The 24,150-nt window shown below is 37.0% G+C and overlaps 1 protein-coding gene across 6 annotated transcripts in view; it reads right to left on the bottom strand.

The window, feature by feature from the left end:
* Positions 1-24,150, bottom strand: part of RIMKLB (ribosomal modification protein rimK like family member B) — a 150,562-nt gene that overhangs the window by 21,912 nt on the left and 104,500 nt on the right. For 3 of the 6 annotated variants that reach the window (XM_024733271.1, XM_024733274.1, XM_024733273.1), the window contains 8 exons: positions 22,353-22,583; positions 20,546-20,632; positions 18,767-18,970; positions 15,830-15,975; positions 11,705-11,917; positions 8,842-9,516; positions 5,942-6,093; positions 5,298-5,386 (listed from right to left, as the gene is read on the bottom strand). In XM_024733271.1, coding sequence (XP_024589039.1) covers positions 11,837-11,917; positions 15,830-15,975; positions 18,767-18,970; positions 20,546-20,632; positions 22,353-22,583 — 749 coding nt within the window. In that variant the 3' untranslated portion in view covers positions 5,298-5,386; positions 5,942-6,093; positions 8,842-9,516; positions 11,705-11,836. Of the gene's footprint in view, positions 1-5,291; positions 5,387-5,941; positions 7,448-8,841; positions 9,517-11,704; positions 11,918-15,829; positions 15,976-18,766; positions 18,971-20,545; positions 20,633-22,352; positions 22,584-24,150 lie in introns of those variants that run through there. The other 3 variants (XM_024733276.1, XM_024733277.1, XM_024733275.1) reach the window with 3 other exon arrangements.

The following is a 24,150-nucleotide window of genomic DNA, read 5'->3' as shown; positions in this document are numbered from 1 at the left end:
TTTCCCAGGTCCTATTTGTTACCATTAGTATATACACATATTAGGTGTTCTGGCAACACTCAATTTGTGTTCAAATTATTTTCAATGTCATCCTAAGAGAAATCTGTCAAAGTTTATTTTCGTGTTCTCAGTCTCCTTTCCTGTATTAGAACTCTTTAACCAACGAGTTAAATTGCATGTAACAATTTAAACAAAGAGCAAATATCTATTGGAAGAATACTGGGATATTTCAGGTAACTAAGCCAAGGAATTAAATTATGGTAGGAGCAAATAATAGCATTTTATATAGCTGTTTAAAAAAATTGAGGTAGTAGTATACACACTTGTATGGCAAGATATTAAATGTAATACATTGTAAAGTTATGGAACACGGTTATATCATAATCCTATCGGGCTAAGAAAAAGAGACAGGCTTATAAAATAAATTCAGAAATTCTGGGAGGATATGCAAGAAAATATTAACAGTGATTCCCTCTAGGGAATAAGGTCAGGAGGAGTAGGAGAGGTGCCAGTAGATTTTTCTTTTCAGTTTATTCTCTTCTTGAGAACTATTTATCTATCAAGAGCACTGTGGCAGTCATACAAGTTTGCCAATCAGACCTCTCCTATAACTCGCTGTGAAAAATGTAGTTGGCTTGCCAGCCTCCAGATGACATTCTTTTGGATCCACCTCCGTATTCTGCTCCAAGGCCAAACTCTTCCTAGCCAATGACTGCACACAGCAGGGATACTAGGGCTCAGGGACATAATATACAACCACTGGTATGGTAAGTGAATTTCCTCCACTATTTCCATCAGGAAAGAAGACTAGAAATAGTTTGCATCCACATGGAATGGATAATATTCATTTAGTTTTGCGCCAAGGATATGATATAATCTAAATTATAGGCCATCTGGACATTCCACAGAACATCACATAAATGTATTACATCAATGACATCACACTTATCAGACAAATGAGCAAAAGGAAGCTGAGCATACCAGAGGCCTTGCTGAGATACGTGTTCCAGAGGGTGGGAAATAAACTCTACAGAGATCTGGAGATCTGCCATTCCTATAGTTTTTAGATGACCTGTACTAAGAGGCATCTGGAACATCCCCTACAAAGTAAAACACAACTTGTTACATTTACATCACCTGCTACATGGAAACACGCACAATGCCTGGTGGATCTCTCTAGATTATGGAGGCAACACATTTTGCCTAGAAACGCTATCCCAGCCTATATACTGGATGGTGTGAAAAGTAACTTAGTTTGACTAGGGTCTGGAGCAAGAAAGGGCTCTGTAGAAGATTCAGGCTGTGATGCAAGTAGCCCTGCAAGTTGGGCCACACAATCTGGTGGACCTTATGGTATTCTAGGTACCACTGGTAGAAAATGATGCCAATGCAGCCATTTTTGTCAAAGAGGCTCATGGAACTGTGGAGGAGCTGTTCCCCAAACGTATGTGCGAAGAGATCTATGCAGCATATATTAGAGGTGGAATGTGGTTGCCACAGGTGTGCCACTCAGATCTCTTCAAGAAAACCTGATGTGGGGGCTTCCCTGGTGGCGCAGTGGTTGAGAGTCCGCCTGCCGATGCAGGGGACACGGGTTCGTGCCCCGGTCCGGGAAGATCCCACATGCTGCAGAGTGGCTGGGCCCCGTGAGCCATGGCCGCTGAGCCCGTGCTCCGCAACGGGAGAGGCCACGACAGTGAGAGGCCCGCGTACCGCAAAAAAAAAAAAAAGAAAAAAAAGAAAAGAAAACCTGATGTGGAAAAAAAAAAAAGCCAGAGGCACACTTCCTGATTTCTAACCATGTCACAAAGGTTTAGTAAACAACCATATGGTGTTGGCATAACAACAGACACATAAACCAATGGAACAGAGAGCCTAGAAACAAACCCGTACATATATAGTCAATTAATTTACAATGCGGGATACAAGAACACACAATGGGAAAAGGACAGTCTCTTCAATAAATGGTGTTGGGAAAACTAGACAGCCACATGCAAAAAGACTTGAAACTGAACCCCTACCTTAAACTATACACATATACCATACAGAAATATTAACTCAAAATGGATTAAAGACTTAAGAGTTGAAAACATAAAACTCCTAGAAGAGTTTTCTAGGCGTTAACTAATAAGTAGTAAGCTCCTTGCCATTGGTCTTGGCAATAATTTTTCGGATTAGACACCAAAAGCAAAAATAAACAAGTGGGACTACATCCAACTAAAAAGGTTCTGCAGAGCAAAGGAAACCATGAACAAAATGAAAAGGCAACATACTGAACAGAATATGTGCAAATCAAATATCTGACAAGGGGTTAATATTGAAAAAATATAAATACAACTCAATAGCAAAAACAATCCAACATAAAAAATGATCAGAGGAATTGATTAGACATTCTTCCAAAGACATACAAGCAGCCAACAGATACGTGAAAAGGTGTTCAACATCACTGATCATCAGGAAAATGCAAATCAAAACTCCAGTGAAGGTCATCTCACACTTGTTAGAATGGCTATACTCATAAAAAAACGAACAAACAAACAGGTAGATGAATGCTAGTGAGGATGTGGAGAAAAGGGAAGCTTTGTGCCTGCTGGTAGGAATGTAAGCTGGTGCAGCCACTATGGAAAATGGTATGGAGGTTCCCCAAAAAGTTAAAAAATAGAACTGCTGTATGATCCAGCAATTCCACTTCTGGGTATACACCTGAAGGAAACAAAATTTTTTTCCTTATCTCAAAGGAAAAAAAAACAACAAAAAAAAAAACCACCTCATAGGAAGAGATCAGATTTGTGGTTGCCAGAGACTGGGGGTTGGGGGGAAATGGGTGAAAGTGGTCAAAAGGTATAAACCTCCAGTTGTAAGATGAAAAAGTCCTGGGGATGTAACGTACAACATGGTGACTATACTTAACAATACTGTATTGTATATTTGAAATTTACTGAGAGTAGATGTTAAAAGTTCTTATTGCAAGAAAAAAAATTATAACTATGTGAGGTGATGGATGTTAAACTTGTGGTAAATATCTTGCAATACTTAGACACATCAAATCATTGTTATACACTTTAATACAATGTGATTTGCCAATTATATCTCAATTAGGCTGGGAAAAAAGAAAACCTGAAGCAAACAGCCTCCAGCTCTAACAATAAGCTTTTAAAATTACAACAATCACTAAACAAGAGGGGGAGATTACCCCAAACCATCCACATCTCTTGACTCTACACATCGTTCAGTAACATAGATTTCAATGGCTTAATCTCTCAAATTTATACCATGTACCATTTTAGAGATCATGGAATAGCTGAGTACTCAGGCAACCTCTAGAAGCCTGTTTCACGAAGCCCTCACCTTTAAAGGATTCTTCCTGTGTAACTAGTAGCTGAGTACAGAACTAAAAAATTAAACCATCCACTAAGGCCATCTGTTTGTAGTACTGAAGTCCTTATTTACTGAGCTTTTAAGTCTGAAAAAAGCTTTGAAGGATTCGGTGTCTTTACATTTTTAGAAACGTACACGCTTCTGTCCTGATATTTCTACTTACAGCTAACTTTAACGAGAATATCAACTTTTCCACCTTTCATAACTACCAAAGCACCATTCTTGGTTCATTACAAAGAATTTCAATACATCTGTTTTCCTATCACAGCAAATAACCTCAAACTCTACTGCTAACAAAGCCTCAATTTAGAGAAGTAAAATTCACGGATCATTGCCTAAGGTATATTCAATCCACCCATTCCTCTAGAGTAAGGATCAATCTGTTTTGTACAAACTGAGCTAAGAATGGTTTTACAGTTTTAAAGGGTTATTTTTTTTTTTAAGCAAGAGACTGTATGTGGACGGCAAAGCCTAAAATACTTAGAATTTGTCCTTTCAGAGAGTAAAATCCCTGGTTCCAAAGAGCAGTGTTTCTTAGTCACTGTCACTGACAAAAGATTTAGGGCAGTGATTCTCAAACATTATTATGAATAAGTCACTTGAGGAGTTTGTCAAAAAGCAGACTCCTGGCAACCCAAAAATTCAGGTTTAGGACCCTGGAACCTAACAAATAATCCATGTGATCATGATATAGGTGGTTCTAAGGACACTTCGAGAGAATTTCATCACAGGATCAGCTCAGACCATCAAAAAGACTTCTTACTGGACTGACTTCAGTGGACTAAATTTTAGTGTCATATTGATTTGCACTGCGGGACATCTCATGATCAGGAAACATTGCTATTCCTGTACAATATATCTGCTTCTATCTTAAGGTTACCATGAATTTTCTAACTTTATTCAACTCTTTGTCAATTCTGTCCACCTCTATCAGAGCAAATGTACAGGATCTGATAGCATGCATATGCATTTTAACCCTTCTTTTCACCTTATTCTTTTCTGTATTTTGGTTTCATCCCAATCTTCTGTTTGTTTTAATACATTTATATTAAGTCTCCTCAAATCATTTTTGGGAAAACAAGTCATACTATCCTAAACTATTCCTTATGGCACATGGTATGCATTTTCCTTACTTAATTCTCTCGGTTTAGGAGCAAGAAAAGAATATGTTATGAGCTGACGGGGGAAAAACCTGGAAAAAAATGAGGTAAAAGGTTTTTTAAAGAAATATAAAATTCCTCAGCCAATGAAATGTGGGAATGAGGAATAATCCGTCTATATTAGGAGAAATCTCACACACACATACACACACACACACACACACATGCACACATAAAATGATCCAAACAAAAGAGTTTAAAAGGAGTTTAAATAAGAAAACCGAAAGGAAATCATGGACTTCCCTGGTGGCACAATGGTTAAGAATCCACCTGCCAATGCAGGGGACCCGGGTTTGATCCCTGGTCCGGGAAGATCCCACATGCCGCAGAGCAACTAAGCCTGTGCGCCACAACTACTGAGCCTGCACTCTACAGCCCGCGAGACACAACTACTGAGCCCGAGTGCCACAACTACTGAAGCCTGTGCACCTAGAGGCTGTGCTCCACAACAAGAAGTCACCACAATGAGAAGCCTGAGCACCGCAATGAAGAGTAGCCCCCGCTCACCCGCGTGAAAGCCCGCGTAGCAACAAAGAACCAACATACCAAAAATAAATGAATAAACTAATTTTTTAAAAAAAGAAAATCAAGAAAGAAAACCTTACAGACTTCCATTCTGAGACGAAAAAAGATTTGGTATGTCTTGAATAAGATTTCAATAATCAAAATTTACAGAATTAAAAGACAGTATTTATTAAATGCTCAACTATGTGCTAAGAATTATACATGTATTATAGCTTAGCTAATACTTACACATTAGACTAGCAAAGTAGGTACGGTTCTTTCCATTTTTTTACAACCACTCCTTTATGGCTTGCAGAAGGTGACCTGTCCAAAGACCATTTAAACTGCAAGTAATGAAATCAGAATTTGTATCAGTATCTGCTTACAAAGCCCATGTTGTCAAAGCTTACAAAGCCTATTTTGTCAAAAGTACTAGGGCTGCCTCTGTATACACATGTATATTATTAGATCCCCTACAGTTCAAATAAAGTAGGTCAGACATGGGCTCCAGTCACAAGATTAAAATGTAGTGAGCAATGCTATGACAAGTGTGTGCTAGAGCCTTGTCAGAGTGAAACAGAAAAAAGGCTGCATTTCTTCAGAGATAAAAACACAGCAATAATTATTCAGCATGGACAGGTAAACTGAGATGAAAGGGGCAGGAGAAAATCCAAATACACATTTTAGTGCCTATCTTTGTGCCAAAAGGAGTAATCATATCAGAATATTTTATAGAGAGATCAGTCTGTCAAGAACCAAGGAGTTTAATCTTGCAAAAAGTGAAGAAAAAAAAGAGAATGACACATGTGGAGCTAGACATCAAGTCTAGATATGCAGACTGAAGTGAACCCATACAAAATGGAGTGAGCAGAAATAACTGACAAAAGAACAAACCATACTCCATGCTATTTCATTTCCAGTTCTGGTGTTTTTATTTTAGAAAGCATATTGAATTAAACAGGTTAGAGCTATTGCTTCCTTGTTCTGTGTACTTCTATCCTCCATTTGAAAAAACATACTGTCTTCATCCATTCTGTGAGATCAAAAGAACCTAGGGGGGAAACACACAGAGCTCACTTAAATCACAGTTTTAAACAGTCTTTATAATTAGGATGAGAAAAAAGAAAAGGAAAATAAGAAAATTAACTAATGTGACAATAAAAAAATACAAAATGTCTAGATTGCCAAAAAGAATCATAACCCTTTTTGTAATTACCACATTTCATCTTGGTGATCTCAGCTGACAAAGGTATACTAAGGTATATCATTCATTAAAAATTAAAGGCTTAAACCTATAACAGGTTTAAAAGAGCAACCTTACTTCCCAGATTTACTTGATTCTTCTTCAGGAGAAACTATTCTTATTTCCTGAAATTTCTTCTCTCTAGAATCAACAATTCAATTTATAGGTCCATTATTTTATCTACTTTTTCAAGATGCTGCCAACACAAAAGCCAAAACTTTGGTCTTCATCACTGGAGTTTTGTGAGACTTATTTCAGTAAGACATCCATGTAAGCATACTTTCCTAGTGATTGATTTAAACTGTACTATAGAGATAATTTATATTTTACAAAAATCAACCCAATTTTAGACACTGAATTTCATATTAAAAAATACAATCATATAAAAGATGTGTCAGCAATATTACTCCTTGAAAACCCTACAATATAGACAATTGTGTTTTATTTTAGCACCAAGAGGAAAAAACTGAGGTAAGAACATTTTTTCTAAAACATCACAGAAAGTTATTGTAGCAAAATGCCTGAACAAACAAAACTAAACTTAAATGCTCTTACTCTAGTGCTCAAGACTACATTTTCAATAAATTATATAATGAGCAATAAATTTTGGTTCAGATTAAGATTCAAGCTTCTTTCAGTTCTAAAGCACTGACATCTCCATATAATAACCAAAATTTGTGACAAAACTCTTTTTAAAAGTTTAGAAATTCTAACCATATTAACTAAGGCATGTATTCTTGTGTTCCATACTAATATATGTAAAAACTGTATTTAGCATTAAACAACTTTTTAATAGAAGGTGACTTCTTTTTATACTATTAAAAAAAAAAACAGAATTCACCATGTATTTAAACAATAATATCAGTTACTCTAGCTTCATGTTACGATAAATCCTTTATTCCAAGTATACACAGTAAGTCCATTTAACTATCTACTACCCCTTGCTAACCTGTCAGAAAAAAAAAATTCAGAATATAATGTTTTACCTTTGTTGCAGATTGATTCATTATCCAGAATAGAAATAAAGGTAGGCCAGAGGAGAGGTAGAGGATTAGTGGTATAATAGATCTAAGAGATCCACTTCTCTTCTCTCTTGACCAGAAATTGCAAAGAACCTCTTTGCATCTTCTCTTAACAAGGGACACTTTTTTATTCTCAAACCCTGTAAATGATGTACTCATTAATTCTATGTACAAACCACCTAAAATGGCTGCCCACAGCTTGCCTTAGTATCCTAACCACAAGCCCAAACAGTGACAACTTTCTTTCTAACTCACAGCAGTCTCATTGCAGAGCACTTCACTTATTCAGTACTACAGCAGATTTTGAAGAATGCACGCCACATAATGCAAAGAGCACCATATTGGCAGTTAGGACACTTCAGATGTAGTCCTGGCTCTGTAATCTTAGTTACTAACTTCTCTGAACGTTAGTTTCTTTACCAGTAAATCCAAGATTGTAGTATACTACCTCTAAGCTTTCCACTTTAAAATTTCTAAACTTCTATGGTAGGCCTCTGTAGGCCAGCAGTTGAATCTGTTATTACAGATACTATAGTAAAACAAGTAGTTGAGTGAATAAACGGATCTGCAACTTATTAAAAGAATGGAAAATTACAGTCTTTAAATCTAGAGACTTCAAAATATCACTTCATTTCTTTTATTGAGCCTCATCAAATTCTAAAATGTAGAAAATCACAACACTGGTACTGATGCCCATGTCTGAAGGCAGCTGTTCATGGAAAGGAAACAGACCTATTTACCAGAGAGAACACAAATGAAAATGGGGACACACACACACACACACACACACACACACACACACACACACAGAGGAATATGTGGGCAGAGACAAAAAATGACAACATTGGAAAAATAAAATCCCGAGGGACTGAATGACTAAAGAGAGAGATACCAAACCAGGAAAGCAGAAGCACAACTGAAGAAACAGTAAGAGAAGAAGGGCAGAGACAGATAAGACAGAAAGGTGAATATGCAGAACGGAACTGATGGGCAGGTACAGTGACAAGGAAATGGGACTAGAAAGGAAAGAGACAGCCAGAAGAAAAGGTCATTTTTACCACAAAATATTGTCAAATTACATACTTCTGTAGTTATCCCCCCAGTGCTCACACTAAAAAGGGGACACTTTCATTTTTACAAAATGATTAACAACGCATATTTCATTTATCTTGCAGATTTTTTTAAAAAAATCACATTTACTGTGAGATAGCATAATTTTTGCCATCATTAAGGTCTACATATTGGATATGATAATAACTCTTTCACAATGTATATCAAATCATCATCTTACAATTTTACCTGTCAGTTATACCTCAATAAAGCTGGGGGGGAAAAAAGGTTTCACACGTATCAATATACTGGAAATCCCTAATTTTACATATTGCTCCTATTTTTTCCAAATTAAAGAATGATAGTACCCCAGTTAGGACAAATTCATCCTACGTCAAGAATTTACAGGCATTCGTGATTACACACCACAGTGACTTACAGGACACTGGTATCATATTGAAACACATTCTTGAAATTAACTTACCATTTAAGAGTCAAGATCAGGGATCGTAGTCCTGTTTCCATTTTTGCCCCCTTTGCTTGTCGTGGTATGTCATGCTCTATCTCTTCTCCTATGCAGATTCTGTCAGTAGCCATCAATCTGAAGAATTCTTTCTTCTGCTGCCACCTACCAGTTTATTTCTCTGCTGCAGCAGAAGAGTATATAGAAAAAGTTCTTGCTTACTATTCATATTAAACAGAAAAATTCCTTAACATTTCATATTTTCACATGTGTATGAAGTTCCTGTTTCCCCGAAACCTCCCCTCCAAGTTAAAACAACAAAAATCCCAATCACAGAAGATCAAAACACATATGATCAATGTTCATGCTAAGCTGGAGGAGGGGGGAGCTGGAAAGATTTAGACACTCAGCAGCTGCCATCTCAAGGAGCCATTCCTTTTCTGTTACTTTCCTTCTTCACCTGTCCCTACAAATAATAAATGCATAACTTAAAATTTTAACTAGGTAGTCAACTCCTCCAAATTTTAAGTTCAGAGACTACCAAAAGACTTGTGGAAGATGCAGCAATACAGGAGTCTTTAAAAGTAATTCTAGAAACTAAGGGTGTTAGGCGCTTTACCTGCTTGAGTTTTCATGTTCTGGACTGCTTATTGCCCAATGGCTCTGAATACATTAAAACACGAACACATACGCCACCTACATTTAAAATAGGGTAGCATTTGTATGCCCGTATAAGCAATGGGTATATTTTTTGCAAAAGAGTAGTAATTTCATTAGGTCCCTTTAAAAGGACTGACCACAAATGCACATTTCCTCAAACTGTATACATACATAAAAGAATTAAGGGCAAAAAAGCGAGAGTGACAAAGGTAATAGCGGTTGTAGAACTGGAAATTAATACCACATAAATGTTTTGTTTTTTAATATCCTGAGATTCATTTCTATTCCCAGTCTCTTTATTATTGAGGTCTAAGTTTCAAATTTATTCTTTATTCACTACTAAAGAACAATATGCTAGAATGAGCTAGTGATAACGATGAACTAGTAATAATAGCTTTTGTTCCACCCTCCCACTACCTTTACCCCAAAATAAAAACTTATCTTGTGAACTTAAAAAATAAAACAAACACTGACATAAGCACCAAAGGCTAGTCAACAGTGGCACTGCTGTGACATTGTTTCTACTTTCTCATTCCTTCCCCCATCTCAAGCCCCACCCTTTGACCTCTGATTATGGGATGAGCCTGAGCAGGAGAGTTGGTGATGTCAGGACTGCGCCGTTCCCACGGATGCTCCTAGAGGCCTGCTGTGCTTCTGGGAACTGGGGCACAGGGATGGCTGTCTGACTGAAACCTAAAACAACAACAATTCACCCCACCCCTCATGTTCCCAAACCCCACAGTAGCAGCCAGGTATATATACTATATAAGGACCATCTAATATAGTTTGAATATGGTGAAATCTGAAAGCAAGATCATTTTTAACATGGCAGTGATCTTGGGGGGTGGGGGGGGCAGCGGAATGGAGGTTCGTAAATCCACCACATCCCATGCAACCACAGAGTGCACACATGCTAATGCTAGCCATTCTCATTAGCAAGAGAACAAGATCCTTCCATATGTCATAAATTACTGCAGGAGTGGAGCCAGGATTCCTCTGTTGGTAAATTTCAGTTCAAGACATAAATATTTTTATCTTAAGATGCTTAGGGGAATGACTGTCCCTACCTCATATGAGTGAACTGAAGCACAAAACAAGTTTATGACTTATTTTATGCCTTCAGCTGCAGAAACAGCATTACAAGCCAGGATTTCCTATTCCCTAACTAGTGAGTTACTAGACTTCCAGCCTCCTTGGATAGGGCATCCAAAGAGAAATATATCTTGAAAAGGTCCTGACTACTGACACTGAAATTCTACCTATCAGAAAGAGGATTATCTCCCATAATGATAATAACTCATATTAGAGCTAAAACTTTGGAAAGGACAGGAAAAAGGAGGAAAAGGGTAGGGGGACTGGGGCAGACAGGAAAGGATAGTAGTATTAACTAACAGGAAGGCTATTAAAATGGATAAGTTGTATTCCTGTTCCTGCCATTAACTTTGTTTTATGGGCTTGATTAATCTGCTCCAAGATCTTGTGCTTCAGAAATGCCCTCCAATCTGTTCAAACCCATAACTTTTCAATATTTAAACCATTACTTAATGATAATCTCGAATGGCTGACATCTATCTCTCTGTTAGAATTAGTGCATCAGAAATGCTAAAATCATTAATTCTGAAATCACGCTGCTCCTGAAATAACTGAAATGCTATTACCTTTTGTCTCGTTACCTTTCACTTTTATAATGAAGCCACAGAAAGAGAAGCACTACTAAGGTCAACTGAAGGCTATGTTGAGTTTTTACCATATATATAACCTAGAACCTAATTTTACCTTTTCAAAACTCTAGTTTTCCATACCTGTCCACTCCTAATTGATGTCTTTATACTGTGAGCTCACTGTGTATTCGGAACACCAACCCCTGAAAAAGCTTAAGCCAGAGTAGCACAATGGAAGAAACATACAAACCCAAAACAAAAACAAAGCTAAAAAAGTCACACTCTGAAATAATTATAGACATATATGCAAGGAATGGAGATATCTAAATGGCTAAAACAAATCCCCAAAGAAAGTCCTGGGTTCATCCCAACCAGTTCAAACTTTACCCCCAAAACTTTTTCTATAACCAAATTATTTGCTAGATATGTTTATACTTTTCTTTTTGAAATCCAAGTTATATTACAAACCCATTGGTGCCTTCAAAGTACATAAAAGAAAGGAAATTTTAAAAAGAAAGTAAAGTTAGCCTTGTGATGAAAAAAAGGAGAAAGAATCAAATTACCTGCCAGCAGGCTGGGGCTGTGCCTGAATCCAAACCGCTGCATTTACCATTCATTCTACAGCTGCATTATTGGGGGAAGGGGAGTTTAGAAGGGCACTGACCCCGAAAGTTCTCAATACTTCTCACTCATCATCAGGAAGGGGGAAGAAGGAAAGTTTTTTCTCTGGGTATTTTTTTGTTTGTTTGTTTTTGTTTTTTTGTCTCCTGAAAAGGCTGGCAAAGAACAGTAATAGTGCAAGCAGTTAGAATATTTCTTTAAAAACAATTTTAAAAATGCAAAACATTAAGGAATTTAAAACACCACATTTTCGTTAATATAGAAAGAATTTTCACTAGAGTTAGGCAGCCACCCCAAAACAGCATGGCAAAAGGGCATTGGTATAAAGGAAATAAAATACCACACAAAAATCCAAAACAAAACTAAAAACATTTCAAATTAAACCTGGAAGACTAGAAGATTCCAACAGCAGATTTCTGTCCACTACTGAAACATTCCAAAATCCAAGCTTCAAAGGCGCCTAAATGTATCTTAAATGAAATTTTGTTTTGTTTGGTTTAAGAAAAAAAAAAAAGAAAGAAAGCAGTGAACCTGGTTATAAATCCTGCAATATATTACATTTAAAAATATCCTAGTACGACAGAAACAAACTATAAAAGAAATTAAACAAACAAACAAACAAATAAAAACAGTAGCAGCAGAGGTTACCTGTCTGAGCACCTACATTTTCTTAGGAGGGGATGGTGTCTCACCAGCCATATAGCCCATAAACCTTCTCAAAAAAGAGTGAGCCAGGAGAAAAATGTAACACAAGATTTGATTTCACAATGTCTCTAAGCGCCCCAGACCCCAAACTGGGGACTCACTGAATGAAGAGAATTTCTTTTTCCTTTGTTTTCTTCTTGAGAAAAAGAAGAGATGATCTTGAAAGTCAATTACTTCTTTCAACGCCTTGGATACCTTTTCAAAAGTCTGATAAAGCACCTGATGAAAGCAAGTCTCTCGATGGATTTTTCTAATGTTCCAGGGTATTTTCTTATTTGATAGCATATACAGAAATACTTCGAAGTTCAGTGGAGTTAAAGCCAACAGAAATGACCAATCAAAAGAAAATAACTATTAAGAATTTTAAATGGAATAGTTCATATTTGTGTGTTTATGTATATACATAGTCCACTTTTCATCATGGGTGACATAAAAACAATATCAGAAAGAATTACTTTTAAATACAATTCAGAATTACAATTTTAACAATGTACAATACTTTTACAATAATTCAGATTTTTGCATGATAAAATAACAACTATACATATTTGATAAATACACATTTTCACCTCTCATAATAGCAATAAAGATCTTAAGAAAGTTGCTCAACAATATGAAAATATATTTAACTTTCACTTAAATATCTGGGCTGTTTTATTTGGGTTCTTCCAGTATGGTTTGCTCTTATTCTTTACCTTACTTTTTGAAGGAATTCAAGAGGATATTCATGTTTTTAAACTCTAAGATGTCCATTCAGTGTACGATCCAGAAATAGTTGGTAAGGCTATGTTTTAACATAGTGTGAATGCACAAAAGATGGGCAGTGAGTAAAACTAACAATGAAATGATCTCAGATATTTCTTCTAAGGTACTTGGTTAATTTGATAATTTTTTTAAAAGGCTACCTACATTTTTCCTGGTGCCTTATCCCACCCAACAGAAACCTTGAGTTTTTCATCAAATAGACAGGGTGTTCTATTTGTGTTTTAAAATTCACTAATCTATATACATGTGACATGTAACTATTCAAAGTATATGTATCATAATCTATGTGGCAACCGGATGGTCTCTACACACGTATGAATGATGATTTAATTAAGCGATTCCTTCTCCCTTGTTTATTTCTCTATCCCAAATAGTGTGCATCTTCCAAAGTATGGTCATTTAGTAAAAGAAGTACCAAGTGAGCCAGAGGTACTTATATATTCCACAATATGTCGCACAATAACCCTGTACAAGTCAAATTCTTTTAGATGAGATGAGAATATCCTAAAATAAATCAGAAAGTCCTCTTATGTATCTTTTTCTAAGGTGAAATGAGACACTGCACAGATCAGAGGTACTATTCTATTTGTCAACAATCAACCTTTCACTCCATTTTAATATTATTTAATTCTATGGAAAAAACACGTTTTATTACATTCCTTTTTTAAAATGGGGGAAAAACTGTACAAGTAAGCATGATCAAACCTCTGTTAGAGCTGGTTAATACTGATCTTATTGCCTCGGAGTCTCTCTAGTAGTGTCCAAGAAATTATGTTTAATGTCCATCTGAAGGAAAAAAGCACTGGAGAGGCAAGAAAGGACTCGGGTAAAAAGCTTCAGAGGATTGTAGGGAGATGGAACTTGCCGCTTAAAAAAATTACGTTGAGCTCTGGTGCATCTCCATTTCTTAACACACCTTCCAAACCATTCACTGGGATAGTTTTACCCATGTTTAAAGGCTCATATTATATGCAGTTTGGGGGCTTTTATAAATTCAGAAATAAAGTAATATAAAGAGTAGAATATTGAAGGCTTCAGAGTAGGGCTATAAGAGACTCAATACTGCTAAATAAGTCCCCAAACAAAAACGGTCAGTCCACCCCAACCCAAAACCTATGTGTAATAGGAGAAAATGCACAGCAAGAAGCAGAGGAAAAGCATGTAGCCTGGAATAAATCATACACTGAACAGTCTAGAACCAAAGAAAAAAAGCAAACAACATACATATACACAAAAGCCTAAGCAGCAGCTATTCTCCTCATGTCTTTAGGTGAGTACCTCTACCAGTAGATTATTGTTATGAAAACGACTCAGTTGTGTTTTTTTTTAAAGTAAAAAACTGTTTCCCATCATGCTCCATTTTCTAGAATCTTTCCTTTTTGATTGGTTGGTGTAAACAAAAAGCAAAGCACATAAACATGCAAGCGTGCACGTGCGTGCACACACACGCACGCGCACACACACACCCTCCTAAAATGTGAAATATGCAGATATATAACGCTGGTATTAGAAATCACTTCAACTTTATACTGAGGAACTTATAGACCCTTGATTTGCCCCCCAAAAATATTCTTCCTTGTCCTTATTCTTTAAATGCCCAACCACCAAAAGAAAAAAGGAAAAAAATAAAAGGCTTTAAATGCACATGTTTCAAGTCAGTGTCTTGTTAACAAAAAAGGTAGCATTTTCTTCACTTTGGCCATTGTTAAAGATGCAGGCATAGATCAGGGAATGTTAAGACTAGCATGTATTTAAAAAAAAAATGCAACATTAACAGAGCATATATCTTTCAAAAAAGGCTAAAACGCTAACAAATACAAGTCAATGCACATATTTTTAACTAGTGCAATTTCATCTACAATGGAGTAAATGTTATTTTGTGTGCCAGACATTGCAATACTGTTCATTTCCCTTTTATCATGCAAACATGCCAACTTTATCATTAAAAAAACCTTTATTGGGTCACATTCACGTTGCCCTCCCACCCAAATTAAGGGGGAAAAAGTCAATAACAGAGCTCCTCAAGATTTCATAACTATGAACATAAAGCTCCTAGATAATAGTGTATAGGCTGAATTTTCAGATTTGTATAAAAAAATTATAATTTAGGTAGATGTCTTCCTCACGGATTACAACACAATGTGAAGTTACACTACTCTGAAATTTGTACCAACTGTACAAAAACAAAAGCAAGAGACCATGAAAAAATTATGTTCTTCGTGGCCTGAGAGCCTGCACATTTCTCTGAGTAATGTAAAACTACGAGAGCCTGACATTTTTCTGTATCTCACCTCTTCTGCCTCTCTATCTGTAGGATTTTAAATCAAAGTCAGTAACATCTTAGTAGCAAAGGTCTCGTCTATCTCCCCATTCTTCCTTCTGAACTAATCCTACTCAATTTTCTCTCATCTTTCTGAGCATTTTCCATGAACAGCATTGCAAGTTGGTTTAAAAAAAAAAGGAAAAAGAAGAAAGAAAGAAAAAAAGGAAAGAAGAAAAAGAAAGTTTTAGCCAGAGGGCAGAAGGGAGGCGGCATAGTCCGCTATGATACCAGCTACATCTAGATTACAAGCCTTATCAAAGGCTATGAAACCTACATTTGCATTGGCCTCGCAGACACAGAAGGAGCCGTCGTCTTTCGTCAACAGGTCAATGCCACACACATCCATTCCCAGGATATTAGACACCTGGATAGCTAGCTGTTTCCCTTGTTCACTCAATGAGCACATCATCCCGACACCACCTGGCAAAAGAGAAATAAGAAGTTACCAAAATGATAAAATCTTGGAGTAAAACTAAAGCTGACCTTAAAGTTAGCCTCTAAGGCTAAACCTCTCTTCTAAATCAGTAGAATAGCAAAAGTGTTATTCTAGTGTAAAATTGGGACTCTGAAGTCTAAGATTCTTTCATTAGGGAATCCCCTTCCAACGCAGTCTCTCGACAAATTCATGACTTAGTACTTTCTCCATATGCTATTTTTTTCTGAAGACATTAAACTTTCACTGAAGCCTATCTTACTTGCAATCACATGGAACTTTTGCATAGATACAGTTAAACCACTTAATGTTGTTATTGGTTTTTATCAGTTTCAGATTTTGATTTGTAAAAACAGAGATGCATAACAAGGACAGAGGACAGAATCTAGGAACATGCTTTTCTTCCTCCACAGTCCCAATTCTAATCTCTTTGCTGTTCCTAAGCCAAAAGTATTCTGGGGTTTCAGGTAGCTGGAGGAGTGTATGTGAAGTCTTCGCTGGTACCTGAGAGAAAAGAATTAGAACTAGTTGGAGACAGTTTCATGACTAGAAAGGACTATATAAGGACTAGAAAGCAAAAGAATTTTGACAAAACCTTGGCTTAAGGAGCTCAACAGGAGGAAAGCTGACATCAGTACTATGTAAGTATGCCTGACCCAAAGAGACCAAAGGTAAATGCACATATGACCAGAGTCCCCCTTACCACTGTGGCTGGAAGAGTATGGGGAGGGGAGTGCAGGAAGGAGGGGACTGGCACACTAGCCAATGAATTAGACGACACTGCTTCTCAGCATCCATAGTACTGAGGCCATCTGGAATGCTCCAAATAACCAGAGCAGAGCTCTGATGTGACGTGACAGTAACAAATAACAAGCTGTCTATGACTTGAATGAAAGAAATAAGAGCACAAATTCAAGCTTAGCACAAAAAGACTCTCTGAACTAACACAAAAACATGATTACCCAACTTAAAAGTTTCAACAGAGGAACTGAAGGAGAGTTGCTTTTGTGAGTCTAACTTATAACTTGGAAAATCTACTGTAAGAAATATTTTGAAGCACATACAAAAAACCTGAGGTGAAGTCACAAAAGAAGGAGAAAAAATTTGGATAACTGAATCAGAAAAACCCTAACCCCCAGATGGAGAGAAGAAATTTTCCTGAAGCTTAGAAAAACTGAATCTGATAGAAACAGCTTACTAAAATCCAGGTTGGACTGAGAAGAGACACATATCTAAAAATATCCTGACAAAACTGTTACGCATTTCAAATAAAACAAAACAACCAAAAATAAGAGAACAAAACAAAACAAAAACAAACTTACAAAGAATATAAATTAACTACCCCCCTCCCAAAATCAAGAGTAGATTTGGACATTCAATTGCAAAAGTGTAAACTGTAGAGCAGCAGAACAGAAGCAAGACTCACACAATTTAAGAATCCTATCTCAGCCAATATGTCATTCTCCTTTGAGAAAGACAGCAAGCTATGAGGTATCTATCACTCACATACACCATCCAGGGAAAATAATCAAGAAGAGATACTAACATAACAGCAAGTGACTAAGGACAGAAAACTCAAGATATGGGAAGATGCAGATGGGGAGTAAAGAGTGACTGGTAGTGTGATTCTTGCAATACAGGTGTAATTAACTCTAAACAGATAAAGACTGCCTGGGAATGGATAAAGTAAGTGCTACATAAGGATTCTTGAAACAGAAGAGACACACAATAAAAGAAATTCTATTATAGACTTGAACTAAAACTATTAAATGGTTTCAGAAAAACACTGGAATACAAAGCCCAGGGAAGCAGAAATTTGTGTCTGTTTTGTTCACTGCCATATACAGAATACTGCTATAACAGCACTTGATACTTAGGAGGTACTCAAAAATACTTGTTCAGTCAATGAATGAATCAAGAGGGAGGAGTAGGAAGAGAAGTAAAACTGTTCTAATCCTCTCATGGGAAGAGAGAGGGAACAAGAGGTGATGCATTTTGAGAGTAGAGATTTCAAGAAGTTTGGATATGAGGGGTTAGACTAGAGAGGAGATCAAGAATGACTCCAAGGATTTTGGTCTAAACTAGAAAGATACAGTTGCCAAAAAACAATAAAGAGAAAACTGTGGATGGGACATGTTGGGAGGAGGAGTTAGATGAGGAGTTCAGTTTTGGACATGTTAAGACTAAAATGTCTAACAGACATCTACATGGAGATATCGAGAGGCAGTGATTTACATGTGCCTGGAGTTCAGGAAGAAAGCCTAAACTGGAGAGATAAATTTGAAAATAATAACATAGATAGCATCTAAAGCCATGAGCTAGGTAAGATTACTAAGAACATAAAATACACAGAGAAGAAGAAAAAACCCAGACTACGCTCTGAGGCGCGTCAACGGTAAGAAATCTCAGAAGATATACACTTAAGCAAATCAAAATCAGCAACATTCTTTGGACCAACGGGTAAAATGGGTTAGGACACAGCTTAAATGAAATAATATGACCAAAGAGGGAATTTGTTAGACATTTCACACATGTGCAAATTGGGGTACAAATTGAGCCTGGGTGAAAGCAAATTTATGATTCAGAGAAATCCAACTTCATTACTAGAAAAACAATTCTATACTTATATTCGTGGTAAATCTATGAATCACATTTACATGTGAAAGATACGTTTTTCAACATATTAAATAAAAAGATCTCAGTTATATACAAATACTCACTGAATAAGCTTTAATAGTATTACTTTATATCCTAGAAAGACACTTGCATAGCTTTTACCTAGTGAGCAGTTGCTTTGCATCCTCCCATCCGTTGAACAGCGTAACATGGTGCCAACCACACGGCCTCCCACGACAATGACACGTACATCCCTTCCATGAGACTCTTTAACATACTTCTGAAACAGGTATGGAGCTTCATGGCGAATAAGATGGCTTAGATCAGCCAAATGGTGCTTATCGCGAGCCAAGAAAACTGCTTTGCCTGTGGTCGAAAAGAATAAAAAATGTAAGTCAACAAACTATGAGCAGTTGATATCATTACCTGCATCTTCTTGTGTCCCAATCTCCTTTTTCAGAACCAACTGCTTTTTAACCAAAGTAACAGCGTTATGGTAAAATGTATATAAAGACCAACTAAATATTTGGGTTCTTAAGATTTGTATTCCTCCAGGTTAGCCTCACTTATCAACAAAACATTTTTCTGAGTTAAAACATATGTTTTATATATTACACAATATTAAGATGCCATGTTTGCATATAGTAAAGTAGCAGTATGTTACTACTTCTATGCCAACAGAAGTGTCTGCTTTTAAAACATGGTTATAGGGCTTCCCTGGTGGCGCAGTGGTTGAGAGTCCGCCTGCTGATGCAGGGGACGCGGGTTCGTGCCCTGGTCCGGGAAGATCCCTCATGCCGCGGAGCGGCTGGGCCCGTGAGCCATGGCCGCTGAGCCTGCGCGTCCAGAGCTTGTGCTCCGCAGCAGGAGAGGCCACAACAGTGAGAGGCCCGCGTACCAGAGGGAAAAAAAAAAAAAAAAAAAGGATATAAATCCTTTGACATTCTTCCCATCAAGAGGAGGCAGAATCTATATCCTATCCCTTGAATCTAGGAGGGGACGTAATTGCTTCAGAAAAAATACAGAATAGGCAAATCTCTCTGACTTCTGAGGCTAAATTGTAAAAGGTCACACAGATTCTTTGTTCCTGGAGCATTCACTGCAGGAGCCCTGAGACTTCTTGGCTGCCATACTGGAGAAGCCAAGTAGAAACAGTGCAGTCAAAAGTCCCAGCTAAACCCTGACCCAGCTATCTCTGTCAAAGCACTAAACCTTGTGAAGTACTTGGATTTATGAATCATTTTATGCCTTAAGAAATAGTTACTTAATCTGAAGTTATTAAGATATTTTATACACTGTCTTCAAACTATATAAATTGGGATGGGGATGATGGAGTTGGTGATCTAGAATCCTTGCATTGTTGAAAAGGAAGATAAAGATACTGAGACTCAGCCTACATTAAAGTATGCATCTTAAAATCCCTAGGATATGGGCTTCCCTGGTGGCACAGTGGTTGAGAGTCTGCCTGCCGACGCAGGGGACACGGGTTCGTGCCCCGGGCCGGGAAGATCCCACATGCTGCGGAGAGGCTGGGCCCATGAGCCATGGCCGCTGAGCCTGTGCGTCCGGAGCCTGTGCTCCGCAACAGGAGAGGCCACAACAGTGAGAGGCCCGTGTACCGCAAAAAAAAAAATCTCTAGGATAACCACTAAATGAACAGAAATGGGAGTTGTTGTTGTTCCAGCCTAGAGGAACAACTCACAAAAGCGCCTTCTGTAAGTCTGAGGTACCATGCACCTAGCAATTTCCCTACAGTAATTCTTCAGAAGCTCTGCTTCAAAAGCTATAAACTTCAATTGACAAGACTACGTCTAGTCAACAACCATGAGCAAATACAAGGTAGATCTAAGTTAAGCCTTAAAAAATCTGTTTTGAATAACCACTTATTAATTCTCATGAGTAATTTCAATATTATGTGTGGTAGCAACAACTCATACACACCTCTATGACCCCGTGTATTCTTCACTACCATTGGGAACTCCAGTACTTCTGCTTCATCAATCATTTTAGCAAAATTTTCATGACCACCTGGTTTGAGCAAAAAAGAAATTTAGGAACAGCAACAGGTGTTTTGTGATAAATTTTATCTATACTAAAGTCAGCAAGACGAGGGAGGTTTAAGGTAATAACCTGATGGCTAAATTTTGTCTTCAGTTAAACAACCACTCCTTTTAAAATGGATAAAAACTATCTTAAACTATAAATATTCTAATATACAACTCAAAGAAATTAAAACAAAGTTTCCTGATTCTGTAACATTTTTCATATTTTTAGCCCTTATTTCTCTACCACACAAATAATAGAAGCCAAGATCTACTTTAGTATACAGAATTCTATTTGGATTAAGAAACAGAAGAGTGAGGCAGTTGGGTAGACTTATCCAAAGTTGAAAAGATGCTGCATGCACAGGCATGGCTCTCTCTCTCATCAAATACACAAATTAATTTTTCTTATCTCTATTATAAATCAGAGTTCCCTCTACATTGAGCTATTCAGTACCCATGGGTTATGTCTTGTTCTTTCTGTTTATATTCCTAGGAACAAACGATACAGAAGCAAAGCTACAGCAAAAATGGATTGTAGTTGTACAAAATCAGCATGATGACAGAATAATCACACCAAGAAAAGGTTCATTAAACAACTGTGATATCATAAATTTTCAGCTTAGAGATATGAAGACGACCTAGTCTCCAAATTTTAAACCTTAAACGTGAGAGCACAGGTAATATTCATTAATTTGGTTAATATACTTTTCTCCTTTCCATTCTCTTAAAATCAGAATTGTAGAACGATGAAATAAGCTATATAATATCTCAAAAGCATCAGGAAGAGAGAACTCTCAAACTGTAACGGGACAGGAACTTCTTTTTAAAGCCTCGTTAACTCTCCAAGCATTCTGCTGGACATTTTAAGAAATATTTTTATGAAAAAGTATACTGATTTATAGCAAGTCTGATTCTTTCCAAACTAGAAAAACTGGAAAGGCAGGAAATACATTAACATAATCCTGTTTACAGTAGTGCTACTCCAAGTGTGGTCCAGTAACCCCTGCCTGTTTGTGACTTCTTTGCTACTGATATGTGTCCAAATAAATACAAAAAGAGTAAGCAAAAGAAAGCAATCTGGCATTGCTCTGCTATTTTTACGATACTTTACGTGTACTTATGCACAGCAAATGGGTCTTAAAAAAAAAAAACAGTCCTCTACCACAGATGATTTTAGAAGCACTGGTTTAAAGCACACCTAGTATAGTGTAATTTTCTTTAAAAATAGGAAAATATTTATGAACCATTATCATGAAAATGGTAATGAAGATAATCAGAAATTACAGAGATGACAGATTCTTTTACCTCAGGGGCTGCCACACTAAGGACTGATTTGGCATACAGCCCTTTTTTGTAATTAAGTTTTACTAGAAAACAGCCACACTCACTGTTTAAGCTTTGTCTACAGCACGTTTCACAGTACAACAGCTTTACTGAGGGTCACAAGAGAGAACTTATAGCCTGGAAAGCCCAAAATATTTACTATTTGACCCATTACAGAAAATTTGGTCAGTCCATTCTACTCATACCATACACAGATTCATAATTCTCCTGCCCAGTTTGTTAAAACTGAAAATCGCTTCTAAGAGTTCTTCCTTGTTCATAAATTTCATTATATCACATAACCCTAATAGTTTAGCAGGGCTTTCAAAACTTATTGGTGCTCTAAAATTTAGGCTATAAATTCTTATTAGTTAACTCACCATAAGAGAAAGTATCTGGCAGAGGAACACCATGACCTGCCAACTCTTGAAACGTCCAGAACTTATTGACACAGTTCAGGATGGCTTGAGGTCGGTTCATCAACCTGCATCCCATCTTCTCCAGATGACGCAAAACAGTGATGTCACTATCACTTTGCACCCAAGGGGTTGGTACTCTCACTACCACCACCTGAGGGTAGGCAGTAATTAGTTCTCCATTGATACGAAGACCTGAAATATACAGGAATGAAACCATAACCATTAAAGGGGAATATACAATAGAGAAACAGATATATACCAAAGCTTAGGTCTCAAAACTAAATGTACTATTTTGCTAACATTTCACTGGGACAAAGAGACATTCTTCCTTAAATAATTTTCTTTTGTAAGAACAAAGAAGATGTAATAAGAAGAATGTATGCCTGGGTAAATAAATTACAGTACATGTCAATACAACGAAGTATTACATATCCATTAAAAAGAATGTCATAAATCTCCATGTTCGAAGATGGAAAGAATGTCCAGATGCATAAGGTTAAGTTTTTTTAAAGCAATTAACTCTTGTGTTTACATATGTACAGAAAATATATAAAAATGGCTTTCTCTGAGTATGTGTGGCTGGCAAGGCAGGAAGAGAAAGGCAGAATGAGGAACTTCAAAACATGTTGCTCCATGCAATTCTCTATCTTTTTTAAGTGAGGATATATGCTTTTAGTACAAAAAGAGAATTTTCTTTTTGTAAAAAATAAATGTATTTATTTATTTATTTTTGGCTGTGTGGGGTCTTCGTTGCTGCGCGCGGACTTTCCCTCGTTGTGGCGAGCAGGGGCCATTCTTCGCTGCGGTGCGCAGGCTTCTCACTGCGGTGTCTTCTCTTGTTGCGGAGCACGGGCTCTCGGCTCGCGGGCTTCAGTAGCTGTGGCTCGAAGGCTCTAGAGCGCAGGCTCAGCAGTTGTGGCGCACGGGCTTAGTTGCTCCGCGGCATGTGGGATCTTCCCAGCCCGGGGCTTGAACCCGTGTCTCCTGCATTGGCAGGCAGATTCTTAACCACTGGGCCACCAGGGAAGCCCCAAAAAGAGAAATTTTTAAAAGAGCAGTTTTCTGAGTTTTATCCAATACCATTCTATTTTTAAAGAGGTCCCAAATAATAAAGGAACAAGGTACTTGTTGCTCCTTACAACCTACTTTTATTAAAAAACTACATATACTTATTTAAATAACATTCAAATACAAAAATATAACACATTTACCTCCCATCCAACATCCTACACAGTGTTAACAGTATGTATTAACTAATAGTTAATAGTTAACTACTAGTATGTTAATAGTATTTTCCCCACCATTATCTAATTATAGAAAAATATATATAATTTTTAGACAAATGAGATACTTTGTTTACATCATTTTATGTCACTTTCTCTCATCACTTAAAATTACACCAGACATCTAAGTCAGTGCACATATAACTGTACTGGGCTCAACAGAATTATATTTAAAGATACACCACATGATCAATCCCTTACTCATGGACATTCATTCAGTGAATAAACATTAAGTAATTACTATGTGTCAGATTCTTTTCTAAAAGTTGGGAATAGATTGGTAAATAAGGCAGATAAGGTCCCTGACTAGTCACTGTACTCTATATACATTTACATACCCAGGACTTTTATAGTTAGTGAGTGAGTGAGTGTGTGTGTGTGTGTGTGTGTGTACACCGTATTCTTTATACATTCATCTGTCAATGGACACTTAGTTTGCCTCCACGTTGTAATTATTATAAATAAAGCTGCTATGA

This window comes from Neophocaena asiaeorientalis, unplaced genomic scaffold, assembly GCF_003031525.2.
Source record: "Neophocaena asiaeorientalis asiaeorientalis breed wild unplaced genomic scaffold, Neophocaena_asiaeorientalis_V1.1 scaffold150, whole genome shotgun sequence".
NCBI lineage: Eukaryota > Metazoa > Chordata > Mammalia > Artiodactyla > Phocoenidae > Neophocaena > Neophocaena asiaeorientalis.
Note: the sequence above shows the minus strand (reverse complement) of the source record. Positions and strands in the feature narration are given on the sequence as shown.